The sequence below is a fragment of the Salmo salar genome, chromosome 27 (assembly GCF_965601325.2).
Source record: "Salmo salar chromosome 27, fSalSal1, whole genome shotgun sequence".
Lineage (NCBI taxonomy): Eukaryota > Metazoa > Chordata > Actinopteri > Salmoniformes > Salmonidae > Salmo > Salmo salar.
This window is the reverse complement of record NC_138317.1, coordinates 38,695,345-38,711,728: the sequence shown is the minus strand read 5'-3', so window position 1 is coordinate 38,711,728 and position 16,384 is coordinate 38,695,345. Positions and strand designations below refer to the sequence as shown.

The following is a 16,384-nucleotide window of genomic DNA, read 5'->3' as shown; positions in this document are numbered from 1 at the left end:
CTCTCTCTGGAAACACCTCCCTATTGACAGCCTCTCTCGGTCCCGAGTTTGGCTGGTCCTCTTTCTGGTTGTGGTGTACAGCTGGCCCTGATGTCGAGGAGAGAGGCAGCAGCACTTTTCTCTATCTGATTCTGTCTCCAGCTCTACAGAGAGGCCATGTCAAGCAGCCCTGACTAACTGAGCCTTGGATCTGCAGTTCAACAGTCTGATCGGACTCCTACTCCTCTACACCTCTGGGATCCTCAGGTTTCTCTTCCACTTTATTACAGTCTGTTGCGATATTTGCTTTACCCGTAGATCGATGGACAGCTGCTCCTTCTAGACTTGGAATCGTTGTTGTATCTTTATCAGGATTAAGGCGAGTGTGTGAGATTAACTTAGTTTTGCGTTCACTTGTCACTTTAGTTCTGTCTGTAGGTCCTACTGTTGATGTCCTCATGATGATGATGATGAGGATTTATTGTCTTGCCTTTTTACATGTGATGTTTTCTATGGAAAATATTGGTTTCCTAACAATTTCGGAAATAACTTTATTAGCTTACCTAAAAAGTGATCCTGTACACTGGAAGTAACACGATGACATGGAGGTTTATTAGTAGACTGTTCCTCATATTAATGTCTGTAGTTTATAATGACAGACTATAAAGACTCTTTATAGTCACAGTAGCAGCAGCAGAAGCAGAGAGCCGTACCGCCTCGACATCCTCTACTCACTTATCACAGCAACAGGACGGGAGCCGTCCGTCTCGACATCCTCTACTCACTTATCACAGCAACAGGATTAGAGCCGTACCGCCTCGACATCCTCTACTCACTTATCACAGCAACAGGATGAGAGCCGTACCGCCTCGACATCCTCTACTCACTTAACACAGCAACAGGATGAGAGTCGTACCGCCTCGACATCCTCTACTCACTTATCACAGCAACAGGATGGGAGTCATACCGCCTCGACATCCTCTACTCACTTATCACAGCAACAGGATGGGAGTCGTCCATCTCGACATCCTCTACTCACTTATCACAGCAACAGGATAGGAGTCGTCCGTCTCGACATCCTCTACTCACTTATCACAGCAACAGGATGAGAGCCGTCCGTCTCGACATCCTCTACTCACTTATCACAGCAACAGGATGAGAGCCGTACCGCCTCGACATCCTCTACTCACTTAACACAGCAACAGGATGAGAGTCATACCGCCTCGACATTCTCTACTCACTTAACACAGCAACAGGATGAGAGCCGTCCGTCTCGACATCCTCTACTCACTTATCACAGCAACAGGATGAGAGCCGTACCGCCTCGACATCCTCTACTCACTTAACACAGCAACAGGATGAGAGTCATACCGCCTCGACATCCTCTACTCACTTAACACAGCAACAGGATGAGAGTCATACCGCCTCGACATTCTCTACTCACTTAACACAGCAACAGGATGAGAGCCGTCCGTCTCGACATCCTCTACTCACTTATCACAGCAACAGGATGAGAGCCGTCCGTCTCGACATCCTCTACTCACTTATCACAGCAACAGGATGGGAGTCGTCCGTCTCGACATCCTCTACTCACTTAACACAGCAACAGGATGAGAGCCGTCCGTCTCGACATCCTCTACTCACTTATCACAGCAACAGGATGAGAGCCGTCCGTCTCGACATCCTCTACTCACTTATCACAGCAACAGGATGAGAGCCGTACCGCCTCGACATCCTCTACTCACTTAACACAGCAACAGGATGAGAGTCGTACCGCCTCGACATCCTCTACTCACTTATCACAGCAACAGGATGAGAGTCATACCGCCTCGACATCCTCTACTCACTTATCACAGCAACAGGATGGGAGTCGTCCGTCTCGACATCCTCTACTCACTTATCACAGCAACAGGATAGGAGTCGTCCGTCTCGACATCCTCTACTCACTTATCACAGCAACAGGATGAGAGCCGTCCGTCTCGACATCCTCTACTCACTTATCACAGCAACAGGATGAGAGCCGTCCGTCTCGACATCCTCTACTCACTTAACACAGCAACAGGATGAGAGCCGTCCGTCTCGACATCCTCTACTCACTTATCACAGCAACAGGATGGGAGTCGTCCGTCTCGACATCCTCTACTCACTTATCACAGCAACAGGATGAGAGCCGTCCGTCTCGACATCCTCTACTCACTTAACACAGCAACAGGATGGGAGTCGTCCGTCTCGACATCCTCTACTCACTTATCACAGCAACAGGATGAGAGCCGTCCGTCTCGACATCCTCTACTCACTTAACACAGCAACAGGATGAGAGCCGTCCGTCTCGACATCCTCTACTCACTTATCACAGCAACAGGATGAGAGCCGTCCGTCTCGACATCCTCTACTCACTTATCACAGCAACAGGATGAGAGTCATACCGCCTCGACATTCTCTACTCACTTATCACAGCAACAGGATGAGAGCCGTCCGTCTCGACATCCTCTACTCACTTATCACAGCAACAGGATGAGAGTCATACCGCCTCGACATCCTCTACTCACTTAACACAGCAACAGGATGAGAGTCATACCGCCTCGACATCCTCTACTCACTTATCACAGCAACAGGATGGGAGTCATACCGCCTCGACATCCTCTACTCACTTATCACAGCAACAGGATGAGAGCCGTCCGTCTCGACATCCTCTACTCACTTAACACAGCAACAGGATGAGAGTCATACCGCCTCGACATCCTCTACTCACTTATCACAGCAACAGGATGAGAGCCGTCCGTCTCGACATCCTCTACTCACTTAACACAGCAACAGGATGAGAGCCGTCCGTCTCGACATCCTCTACTCACTTATCACAGCAACAGGATGGGAGCCGTCCGTCTCCCGGCCTGACACACATGTATGTTGTTAAACAACACATGCGGTTTTTTGTTGTCACCATGTTTGTTGTATTATGACAACAGAATCACCGCCTCCCTCCAAGTTGCTGTGTTGTAATATGATATCTGTTACAAGGCACCAATGATAAGAATAATACCTATAAATTCAAAGGTTTAGAATTTCATTGTTTGAATCCAATTGGATTATCTAAGCAGGAAATGTGTCGGGTTGAAGGCAGAGCGGTTTATGAGGTATATAAACAATCACAGCTGCTGACCCTGTGCACGTTATTGGGAGGTGTTAAAGAACTGTGTGACTAAAGAGACATATGTCTTCTATCACCAGTTATCACGGATATGTTGCCTCCGGATATTTTCAGACTTCGAGAAAAACTTTTATCACGGTACTGTTTCTTGTTGGCTGTGACAAAGTTTTATGGTTGTTTGTGATAAAACTGTCTGGAGAATGTGCCTTGGTGGGAAGAAAGAGAGGGACAGGAAGGGGAATCCACAGGGAGTAGAATGTGTTTATAAGGGATTACATTTCAAGATGCCAACACATACCCACAAGTACAGAAATGTTTCTAAAATATGAAAAAACAAATGTAAAAAGGAAGCCATCGACCCTTCCAAACTTGGACCTTTTTCAATCTGCCTGACTCATAGCGAGGAAACACTACCGTGGTAATTTGTAAGATTTGGGAAATGAAAACGGAGGCCATGCAAGGCCTAATTAAATGAAAACATTGTTTGTCTTTGAATGAACTGAACTCAAAACCAAATTACTCACAGCGCTTATGTCATTAAAGCCTGGGAAAAAAACAAGGATGGAGTTGGTGAGATATTTCAGAAGTCAAATCAGTTATCCAGCCTAAATAACTAAGTAGATAACTCAGTGCTCTGATAGGGCAAGGCAGTGTGGGTAACTGCATAGGTGGAGTGTCTGAAAGTGGGTTTTGCAAATCAACTGGGAGGACCAACACCAGTGTCAACCTAACAGCTAATTCGGCAGATTGGTTGCCACTCAAGGCTTCCTGTTCCCTTGTAGCATTTTAACTAAACCGGTTAGGCAGGTTAGGATAATTAACATGGCAGGTTAGGAGAACTAATGTAGCAGGTTAGGATAATTAACATGGCAGGTTAGGATAATTAACATGGCAGGTTAGGATAATTAACATGGCAGGTTAGGATAATTAACATGGCAGGTTAGGAGAAATAATGTAGCAGGTTAGGATAATTAACATGGCAGGTTAGGATAATTAACATGGCAGGTTAGGATAATTAACATGGCAGGTTAGGATAATTAACATGGCAGGTTAGGATAATTAACATGGCAGGTTAGGATAATTAACATGGCAGGTTAGGATAATTAACATGGCAGGTTAGGAGAACTAATGTAGCAGGTTAGGATAATTAACATGGCAGGTTAGGATAATTAACATGGCAGGTTAGGAGAACTAATGTAGCAGGTTAGGATAATTAACATGGCAGGTTAGGATAATTAACATGGCAGGTTAGGATAATTAACATGGCAGGTTAGGAGAACTAATGTAGCAGGTTAGGATAATTAACATGGCAGGTTAGGATAATTAACATGGCAGGTTAGGATAATTAACATGGCAGGTTAGGATAATTAACATGGCAGGTTAGGATAATTAACATGGCAGGTTAGGATAATTAACATGGCAGGTTAGGAGAACTAATGTAGCAGGTTAGGATAATTAACATGGCAGGTTAGGATAATTAACATGGCAGGTTAGGAGAACTAATGTAGCAGGTTAGGATAATTAACATGGCAGGTTAGGATAATTAACATGGCAGGTTAGGATAATTAACATGGCAGGTTAGGAGAACTAATGTAGCAGGTTAGGATAATTAACATGGCAGGTTAGGATAATTAACATGGCAGGTTAGGATAAATAACATGGCAGGTTAGGATAATTAACATGGCAGGTTAGGATAATTAACATGGCAGGTTAGGATAATTAACATGGCAGGTTAGGAGAACTAATGTAGCAGGTTAGGATAATTAACATGGCAGGTTAGGATAATTAACATGGCAGGTTAGGATAATTAACATGGCAGGTTAGGATAAATAACATGGCAGGTTAGGAGAACTAATGTAGCAGGTTAGGATAAATAACATGGCAGGTTAGGATAATTAACATGGCAGGTTAGGAGAACTAATGTAGCAGGTTAGGATAATTAACATGGCAGGTTAGGATAATTAACATGGCAGGTTAGGAGAACTAATGTAGCAGGTTAGGATAATTAACATGGCAGGTTAGGATAATTAACATGGCAGGTTAGGATAATTAACATGGCAGGTTAGGAGAACTAATGTAGCAGGTTAGGATAATTAACATGGCAGGTTAGGATAATTAACATGGCAGGTTAGGATAATTAACATGGCAGGTTAGGATAATTAACATGGCAGGTTAGGATAATTAACATGGCAGGTTAGGAGAACTAATGTAGCAGGTTAGGATAATTAACATGGCAGGTTAGGATAATTAACATGGCAGGTTAGGATAATTAACATGGCAGGTTAGGATAATTAACATGGCAGGTTAGGATAATTAACATGGCAGGTTAGGATAATTAACATGGCAGGTTAGGATAATTAACATGGCAGGTGAGGAGAACTAATGTAGCAGGTTAGGATAATTAACATGGCAGGTTAGGATAATTAACATGGCAGGTTAGGATAATTAACATGGCAGGTTAGGATAATTAACATGGCAGGTTAGGATAATTAACATAGCAGGTTAGGAGAACTAATGTAAAAGGTTAGGATAATTAACATGGCAGGTTAGGATAATTAACATAGCAGGTTAGGAAAACTAACGTAGCAGGTTAGGATAATTAACATGGCAGGTTAGGATAATTAACATGGCAGTTTAGGATAATTAACATGGCAGGTTAGGATAATTAACATGGCAGGTTAGGAGAACTAATGTAGCAGGTTAGGATAATTAACATGGCAGGTTAGGATAATTAACATGGCAGGTTAGGAGAATACCTTTTTTTAAACTTTATTTAACTAGGCAAGTCAGGGGCAGAACAACAGATTTTTACCTTGTCAGCTCAGGGATTCAATCTTGCAACCTTTTGGTTACAAGTCCAATGCTCTAACCACTAGGCTACCTGCTGCCCCATTTAGGCCCTTAACCCAGTTATGTTTAGGTTTAGCTAAAACGCTTCAAGGAAGCAGCAAGCAGCCACACGAAATGGTCTTGATTGGCAACCAATCTACCCAATTAGCTGTTAGGTTTCAATACATTCACTGGTCTTGATCCTCCCACTTGTTTCACAATACCCACTTTCAGACATATTCCACGTATGCAGTTAACTATGGGCTTGTTCAACATTGTAGCCGACAGTGCAGGCAACTGCCAACTGACTGATCTACAAATCACCTTGCATCATAAATAACTACTCATTATTTGTATATCAGTCAGTCAGTCACCATTTAACCACAATGCATCATGAATTTGATACTCTCGAACACGGCCCATGACTCGGGCAAGGCAGCAAGACCCATCATCTCCCATGAGTCTGTGGACCAACAAAGCAGCAACGCTGCCATGGCGACCACCATTTCATTGGCAAAATGTGCCTTTGAGAGTTAACAGGGTCAGGGTCTGCTGCCAAGAGTTGGCGGGATAAAGATCAGGGTGGGAAACACAGGGTCCTGATGGGCATGATTTTAAACTGAGGAAAGAGGCAGAGAAAGAACAACATTCTGCCATTGCACCCACTGTTGTTGAATTGCATGCAATGGACTGATTGTTATGAGGGAGGAAGTCAGTCATCAGTTACAGTGGTGGTAAAAGTCCCCAATTGTCATACTTGAGTAAAATTAAAGATACCTCAATAGAAAATGACTCAAGTAAAAGTGAAAGCCACCCAGTAAAATACCTACTTCAGTGAAAGTCTAAAAGTATTTGGTTTTAAATATATTTAAGTATCAAAGTAAATGTAATTGCTAAAATATACTTAAGTATCAAAAACAAAAGTAAAAGGACAAATAATTTCACATTCCTTATATTAAGCAAACCAGACGGCACAATTTTCTTGTTATTTTCATTTATGTATAGCCAGGGGCACACTCCAACACTCAGACATAATTTACAAACGAAGCATTTGTGTTTAGTGAGTCCGCCAGAACAGAGAAAGTAGGGATGACCAGAGATGTTCTCTTGATAAGTGTGTGAAATGGACCATTTTCCTGTCCTGTTAAGCATTTAAATTGTAACACGTGTCAAGGGGAAATGTATGGAGTAAAAATAACATTATTTTCTTTAGGAATGTAGTGAAGTAAAAGTATAAGTTGTCAAAAATATAAATAACAAAGTAAAAAAAAACTACTTAAGTAGTACTTTATAGTATTCTTACTTAAGTACTTTACACCGCTGAGCAGTCATTAGATTTATGATTGAAACCATGGGATTTCATCCTATTCCCTCCCCAAGTCCCCAGGTTCACCCTCAATCTCTGTCTGAAGCCTATGTTTGTCTTTAAGATCTCTCCTCCTCCCTCTCTCTCCGGCTCTCCTCTCTGGAGTACGACACAAGCTTCTCTTCTCTCCCATTTCCCAGAGGAGACCCCACACTGTTCTTCTTAGCATTCATGTGTGTTTCTGTGGGAAAAGTGAAACCCCCGCTCTGAACACACAAGAAAGGGTCAGCCAGGTCACTGCTACAGAAATACCATAAATACAAACAGATGAACAGATAACTGGACACAGAACTCGGTTAGGAAAGCAAGCTGACTGACTATTGTGTCCTCAGTGGGGACGATGGTGTCCTTAGTGGGGACTATGGTGTCCTCAGTGGGGACTATGGTGTCCTTAGTGGGGACTATGGTGTCCTCAGTGGGGACTATGGTGTCCTTAGTAGGGACTATGGTGTCCTTAGTAGGGACTATGGTGTCCTTAGTGGGGCATATGGTGTCCTCAGTGGGGACTATGGTGTCCTTAGTGGGGACTATGGTGTCCTCAGTGGGGACTATGGTGTCCTTAGTGGGGACTATGGTGTCCTCAGTGGGGACTATGGTGTCCTCAGTGGGGACTATGGTGTCCTTAGTGCTTAGTGGGGACTATGCTGTCCTCAGTGGGGACTATGGTGTCCTTAGTGGGGACTATCCCAGATAACACACATACACGTCTTGCCGACGTCGGCCCGATGTATACATGATACATCAGGCCGATGTAGTATGGAGAGCGTTTGCACATTGGCAACAAGTCGCTGAGACGTCGGCATTAGATCGCATTCACCCTTCAGCCTCTGTTTGGACGATGCATGTTAAAGCTGCATGCTGCCTAGTCGCTCTAATACAGACATTAAAAATACCTTTATTTGAGGTCGGAGCCAACAGCAAATAATGTTTCACTACACGGTTTGAATTACCCTTACCAAATGAGTGTAAACATCGAATTTGAATGGAAAATATAAGAAAGATTATTAGATAAATTATGCTGGCAATAATACAAACAATATGCTTTACTAGAATATAGGTGATTTTGTTTGTGGGTAAAATGAAGAGAGAAGATTCAAGTTAATGTCAAGTTTATTAGGCTATTGCTATAGCATCAAGTTCTTAAAAGAACTCCAGCACAGAGAAGAGAGGAACAAGGAACAGAGAAACAGAAACATCACATTTAACAAAAAGATTGCTTATACAGAGGGTGTGCAGTTAGTTTGATGAAGATGGAACTAAGGTTTTATTACAGGCTAAGAGCAGTGAATATGTGATGAATATATTTACAAAAAAAACAAAAAACGTTACATTTGAGCCACATATGGTGAAAAGAATGCATGGGACAAGTACTGTAATCAGAAAATGTGCTTTTATTCATTTATTTAAGCCTATAGGTTTTAGACATGTTTTCTGCTAACAGTATTGCCAACCATGAACTGAAAATGTTTGACTGTCCATAGGTAGGCTATGCCTAAAATATGTGAAGCGTACCACCCGCAGGTAAGGAATTATAATGCATCGATAGAAGGCAGCTATTCAAGCATTGTGACACTCGTCCCAATGTCGATGTCTACACGATCTACAGCTGACTCTGTGATGCTGAGCGGCCATGTGACGGTGCAGTGCACATGCATTTTGACCTTCCGCACTCACAGCCGCTCTCCCTCTGACCTTCTAAATGGTACGCGGTCTACTAACGATATACCCGCTGTCAGACCGACGTCGGCAAGATATATGTGTGTTGTCTGGGTATGGTGTCCTCAGTGGGGCCCTAGTGAAGAAACTTACCAGGAACACAATGTCCCCATCACAATGATCCTTGACACTTCATTGGCCTGTAGTGGTGATGGCTGGGTGGGGATGGGGAATACGTGGAGGCATTCTGTTACATTATCATCTCTAAGCCTTCTGAGACTCAGTGGAAGAGAGAATGAACTCAGACAGCGAGACACAGAGCTGGCCGTCAGAAAATGACACAGTTCCTCCCATTGCAGATGACACCAAGTGTCATAGTAGAAGATAAAATGGTGATTACTTCCTGTCTGTGGGGGGCAGTTCTAATACGTAAATTATTTTTCAACCACAGGACCTCATATTGGAGACAGGCTGGTGGACGGTTGTCATCAAACAAGGAGACAGGCTGGTGGATGGTTGTCATCAAACAAGGAGACAGGCTGGTGAATGGTTGTCAACAAACAAGGAGACAGGCTGGTGAATGGTTGTCAACAAACAAGCAGAGAGGTCACAATGGAACCAATTAGGAAAGACATGGAGCTGCTAAGTAACAGCATGGCTACCTATGCTCACATCAAAGGTAAGACCCCCTTGTTATTTCTGCTTATAGTTCTAGGATAAAGTGACCCTTTGTTCATTATTTTTTATGTAATATTGTCTTTTTCTTTATTCATTCTGATGCTTTGAGAATTGCTTCAGAAAGAGCTGTAACCGCTGTGTAGAACCACGATCCGTTCTAGGGACTTATGTGTTCTGTCTGCTTTGGCTTGACACCCCTGAACTGTGAAAGTGTCTGCATGCTCACCCTCTCAAATATTATGTAAACGTCCTCGTTTCCTGCACTTCTATTACAGCTAAAGGAAAGTGGCTTATACAGTCAGAACAGACAGGGGCCTTTTTCTGCTCGTACTCACTGTGAAGAGTTTTGACAGGAACTGATACCCATCGAGGCATTCTCAAAGCACGGACAATTCACATGCTGTTGTTGTATTTAGTTTGAATGAGACTACGAATGGCCCTATTGAACACCTGATCTCACAAGTGAACAGTCAGTGTGGATTTACGAGGCTTTTGTAGGTGAGTGATCTAACAATCTGTTTTCCCATCCAGCTAACCCAGAGAGCTTTGCTCTGTACTTCATGATGGGTGTGTGTTTTGGCCTGCTCCTGGCCCTGTGCCTCCTGGTCACCGGCATCACCTGTAGGACCCGCCGTACCATTAAGCCTTCCCCCTCCCCAGAGAGGAGACAACTGAAGGAGTCCAGTGAAGAAGAGGAGGATGAGGAGAGTGTGGATGTGGAAGAAGGGGAGGAGGCAGAGATCCCTAAAGTGACGGTTGCGCCCATGAGCGACCGCAGCAGCCAATCGAACGGTACTTTGAGGAGCGTGAATGTGTTTGCGTCGGCGGAGGAGCTGGAGAGGGCGAGACGACTGGAGGACAGGGAGCGCATCGTCAGGGAGATCTGGAGGAACGGACAGCCTGATATACTGACCACTGGAACAGGGACCATCGGACGGGTACACTACCACTAACGGACTAAAGGACCTAAAACACATGGTCTGAACCCTGAACTAATTAGGGTTGATCTACTCCAGACAAACACTGTAGCTGACTTTATTAGGCTGGCACAGATTCACCTTCATCTTTTCATTCAATGATTATTATTATTTTTTTTGTACAAACTTATTTCATTATCATTCATGTACAGTCGTGGCCAAAAGTTTTGAGAATGACACAAATATATATTTTCACAAAGTTTGCTTCTTCGGTGTCTTTAGATATTTTTGTCAGATGTTACTATGGAATACTGAAGTATAATTACAAGCATTTCATAAGTGTCAAAGACTTTTATTGACAATTACAGTTGATGCAAAGAGTCAATATTTGCAGTGTTGACCCTTCTTTTTCAAGACCTCTGCAATCCGCCCTGGCATGCTGTCAATTAACTTCTGGGCCACATCCTGACTGATGGCAGCCCATTCTTGCATAATCAATGCTTGGAGTTAGTCAGAATTTGTGGGTTTTTGTTTGTCCACACGCCTCTTGAGGATTGACCACAAGTTCTCAATGGGATTAAGGTCTGGGGAGTTTCCTGGCCATGGACCCAGAATATCTATGTTTTGTTCCCCGAGCCACTTAGTTATCACTTTTGCCTTATGGCAAGGTGCTCCATCATGCTGGAAAAGGCATTGTTCGTCACCAAACTGTTCCTGGATGGTTGGGAGAAGTTTCTCTCGGAGGATCTGTTGGTACCATTCTTTATCCATGGCTGTGTTCTTAGGCAAAATTGTGAGTGAGCCCACTCCCTTTGCTGAGAAGCAACCCCACACATGAATGGTCTCAGGATGCTTTACTGTTGGCATGACACAGGACTGATGGTAGCGCTCACCTTGTCTTCTCCGGACGAGCTTTTTTCCGGATGCCCCAAACAATCGGAAAGGGATTCATCAGAGAAAATGACTTTACCCCAGTCCTCAGCAGTCCAATCCCTGTACCTTTTGCAGAATATCAGTCTGTCCCTGATGTTTTTCCTGGAGAGAAGTGGCTTCTTTGCTGCCCTTATTGACACCAGGCCGTCCTCCAAATGTCTTTGCCTCACTGTGTGTGCAGATGCACTCACACCTGCCTGCTGCCATTCCTGAGCAAGCTCTGTACTGGTGGTGCCCTGATCCTGCAGCTGAATCAACTTTAGGAGATGGTCCTGGCGCTTGCTGGACTTTCTTGGGCGCCCTGAAGCCTTCTTCACAACAATTGAACCGCTCTCCTTGAAGTTCTTGATGATCCAATAAATGGTTGATTTAGGTCCAATCTTAATGGCAGCAATATCCTTGCCTGTGAAGCCCTTTTTGTGCAAAGCAATGATGACGGCACGTGTTTCCTTGCAGGTAACCATGGTTGACAGAGGAAGAACAATGATTCCAACCACCACCCTTCTTTTGAATCTACAAGTCTGTTATTCGAACTCAATCAGCATGACAGAGTGATCTCCAGCCTTGTCTTCGTCAACACTCACACCTGTGTCAACGAGAGAATCACTGACATGATGTCAGCTGGTCCTTTTGTGGCAGGGCAGCTGAAATGTTTCTTTGGTATTCAGTTCATTTGCATAGCAAAGAGGGACTTTGCAATTAATTGCAATTCATCTGATCACTCTTCATAACATTCTGGAGTATATGCAAATTGCCATCATACAAACTGAGGCAGCAGACTTTGTGAAAATGTATATTTGTGTCATTCTCAAAACTTTTGGCCACGACTGTACTGGCCTATGACAAAAGTGCGTTGCACAATAAGCTTCAACATTTAATTATTCAATTAGTATTCAGATAAATAGAATGTCATAATCACTGCTCCCAATGGACACACATAATAAGTAACATGAAAAATACCCCACATTTATTTACAATGCAGACAGCTTGAAGAACCAACCACCAACATTGCTGCCTCTTCGTGTATAATGTCAACATTTGCTTATGGACTCTTCTATGGTTGTAACGCTGCTCCCACACAGAGTCAGTTCCAAGCTCCAACCCTCCAGGCTAATCTTAGCCGGCTAGAAGTCTTCCCACAGAATCCTCCCAGCCTTTAACCCAGCGTTAGCCACCACCTCTGACCCCATCACTTCCTGTGTTACCCATTCAAGTCCCAGCAGCCTCTCTGTTACAGCAGCAGCAACACTGCAGCAGCTCTCCCCTCAAGGGAAGATTGTTGAGAACTTAAAAAGGCCACAGATACCTGTTCTGCATTCCAAATGGAACCCCATTCCCCACTACTATCACAGGAGGTTGGTGGCACCATAATTGGGGAGGACGGGCTCATTGTAATGGCTGGAGCAGAATCGGTGGAATGGTATCAAATACATGGTTTCTATGTGTTTGATGCCATTCTATGAGTTCCGTTCCAGTCATTATTATGAGACGTCCTCCCCTCACCAGCCTCCACTGACTACTATATATGGATTAGAGTACCATTTGGGACTCATCCATTTAATACCGCTTCAGCGAGTGACTCTAGTCTTTGACTTGAGAGGTTATGTAACTTGATTTGAGAGATTATGTAATTTGATTTGAGAGATTATGTAACTTGACTTGAGAGGCTATGTAACTTCAGTCTGCACAAACTTGCATATTGAGCATGTGATCATTGCCAAATGCTGTATTTGAAATTGGCCCGGTAAAGAATATTTCAGTCCACTGCTAAATTCCTACAGTCCTTATCACATTGTCCTAAGCAGACTTTTCTTTGGCCTACATAATGTCTAAAACAGGTTAGAAACTATGCAAAATATCCTGTTGAGTCCAAAGAACTTCAGATACTACAGCTTTGAATGTGTACAACTTAAAGGGTTAGTTCAGCATTTTGGCAATGAAGCCCTTTAATATCGCCCTTTCGCCTTTATTTCCTTCCCCAGATGAACTTGTCGATACCATTTTTATGTCTCTGCATACAGTTTGAAGTTGCTAACCAGCGTTAGTGCAATGACTGGAAGTCTATGTAAGTCAGTATAACAGATTATAGTGAAATAAACAAATTGCTTATTGGAAGAAAAAAATTCATGTGCAGTACACGATTTTGTATACCGTGCAGTTCAATCACTGATAAAAACAGTGGGATATTTAGGGGGGGTCAGGAGGATGGATAGATGGGTGTAGAAAGCAAAAGTCTAGCAACCCAAAGGTTGTGTGGTCGAATCTCAACACAGACAACTTCATAATTTGAACAACTTTGTAACTACTTACTTTTTAGCAACTTTGCAACTACTTAGCATGTTGGCTAACCCTTCCCCTAACCCTTTAACTACTTAGTTAGCATGTTAGCTAACCTTAACCGCTAGTCTAGCTAACGTTAGCCACAACAAATTGGAATTAATTTAATATATACTGTGTTAAGAAAATTGTGTAATACACACAAAAATGAGTGGTGAAAATTGTGTAATACCCACAAAATGCAGTGTGAAAATCGTGTAATACCCACAAAATGCAGTGGAAAATCGTGTAATACCCACAAAATGCAGTGAAAATCGTGTAATACCCACAAAATGCAGTGTGAAAATCGTGTAATATCCACAAAATGCGGTATGGAAATCATGTAATACACAATAATTGTGTGCCTGTCACAAGTTTCAAATAGGTCATTTTACAATAAGTACTGATAGTGTGTTGGAACAGAGAACGCAGTTTGCATTAGCTTGTGAAACTACCTCCAACTTCCTTCACACTGGACGCACATATAAAACTGGTATCCACAAGTTCATCTGATAAAGGGTTTAATTTACCAAATCCCAAACTTTAATACTAGATCTAATGAATTTTCATCAGGGGTTTGATATCACAGGTCAAGCTTAAGAATGTGGAAAACTAACAAAACTTTAAATGAGAAGTACTGAAGGAAAAACAAAAAATTGGTGAAACAATTCAAGCGAACTGGAGAACATATTTATTGAACATAGAAGAGTAGTTCAAAGCTCTGAAGTAACAGAAAATGTTAGCTTCAGTTTCAAATGTAGCATAAAAAAAACAAAAATGTAAATCACAGTCCTACAGTACAGGACAGTCTGGATAGACCAAACAAAGCAGCCCAGTACCTCACTAAACCCTACTCACCTGTTTAAACGCCACCAACAATTATACTTTGACAGTATTTGCCACATACAGGGAAATGTTCTCTACTTCAGTTATCTTACGCCATAAACCTCAACAGTCCAGGTTTACCTTTTGATAAAGAACATTACTGAAGGACTCCAAGCCCATAAACTGATCCATTTTCAAAAATGTTATTAAAACATACAGTATTCTATTTAAACGTTTAGACTCTGAAGATAAAGGCCTCAAAAACAATAATTTACTTTATTTTTCCTCCTAAATAGTTAATTTACTCTGAAACAAAACTATTTTTTTTGTCACAGTCCTTTCATTTTACACAGTGAAAATCCTTGTGATGCTTTAAAAACAAAAAAACATCCAGTATCAACGGGGGGGGGGGGGGGGGCACCACATACAAAATCTCAACCCCCCCCCCCCCCCCAAAAGTAATGAGAATGCTTAGTATATGATTAAGAATTCTCAAATGGGGCAAGACATACCGTTGTGTGAGAAACTAATGGGGAGTTGTCAGTAGATTGGTCCAATGGGGTGGGGAGGTTCAGTACCCACAGTAGGTTGGTCCAATGGGGTGGGGAGGTTCAGTACCCACAGTAGGTTGGTCCAATGGGGTGGGGAGGTTCAGTACCCACAGTAGGTTGGTCCAATGGGGTGGGGAGGTTCAGTACCCACAGTAGGTTGGTCCAATGGGGTGGGGAGGTTCGAGTCCAAATGGTTATGCAAATACCCTCAGAAACATATCATTGTCCAAAACAACTGTTTAGCTAAAGGCTTGCGTTAGCTAGTACAGCACAAAATTAGCACAACATTTGAGCGATGCACATATATCACCATGTATGAATATAAACTTTAAGGCACAAATGCATGTCATTTCAATGTCTTAAGAGGGAAAATACTTTTGTCCTTGAAGTTTTAAATCAATGTAGCTGCAATACAGTCACCATTGCAGACCCAGAAAACAACTGAAAACCAGTCAGCTGTTCGCAAAACAAATAAGCAAATACAGACAAACAAAGACACGTTACTGGTAGTTAATAAAAAACACTCAGAAACAAAGACAAATTACTGGTAGTAATTAAAATAAAAAAGTATTGCTCTTAATTCAACTCATTCACATCTTACTGAAAGTGGCACTGGCTCAACAATACAAAGACCAGTGTATCATGTACATTCTGATGTGACTGTGTGCAGGGCCAGGCACGTTACCAGGGTTCAGGCTCCTATAGCCTACACAGAGATGATCTCAGAGGATCAGATGACCTCTCACAAATGGACAGAAAGCTCTGGTGGTAGAAGATGGGGTGAGGAGGAGAAGGAGCAAGGGGAAGAGCAAGAGAAGTTACAGGGCCTAGTCCTCTACTAGTTTGGAGGAAGCTGAGGGGTCTACGGCGGCCTGGTTGTCGTCTTTCTGGTCCATCTCTGTGTGGTGCTCCTCCTCCTTGTTGCCGCCCCCCTCCTCCCCAGTCTGGAACATGTCATGAGTCCACTTGTTGGGGCTTCTGCCCCCCTTGCGGTAGATGAAGCGACCCCTGCTGTGAGGAAAGACCCCTCGGCCACAGCTCTCCAGCCACGGCTTCTCATCCTCACGGTCATCATGCTGTAAGGTGGATGGCCAGAGAGGTCAGTGAAAAGAACCACTGCAACAGCATCAGTAGAGGAACATGTTTTAACGTATTAATGTCCCCTAAGAGCTAAGATGATCAACTA

The 16,384-nt window shown here is 43.0% G+C and overlaps 2 protein-coding genes across 3 annotated transcripts in view; one reads left to right on the top strand and one right to left on the bottom strand.

The window, feature by feature from the left end:
- LOC106589019 (protein eva-1 homolog B) lies at nucleotides 1-15,079 on the top strand. Its single transcript, XM_014178656.3, has 3 exons — nucleotides 1-246; nucleotides 9,430-9,657; nucleotides 10,188-15,079. Exons 2-3 carry the CDS (start codon nucleotides 9,525-9,527, stop codon nucleotides 10,607-10,609), a joined length of 555 nt encoding a protein of 184 aa, XP_014034131.2. The 5' UTR covers nucleotides 1-246; nucleotides 9,430-9,524; the 3' UTR covers nucleotides 10,610-15,079.
- Nucleotides 14,491-16,384, bottom strand: part of LOC106589017 (uncharacterized) — a 25,349-nt gene continuing 23,455 nt past the window's right edge. For both annotated transcript variants that reach the window (XM_082970239.1, XM_014178653.3), the window contains exon 11: nucleotides 14,491-16,274. In XM_082970239.1, coding sequence (XP_082826365.1) covers nucleotides 16,026-16,274 — 249 coding nt within the window. In that variant the 3' untranslated portion in view covers nucleotides 14,491-16,025. The remainder of the gene's footprint in view (nucleotides 16,275-16,384) is intronic.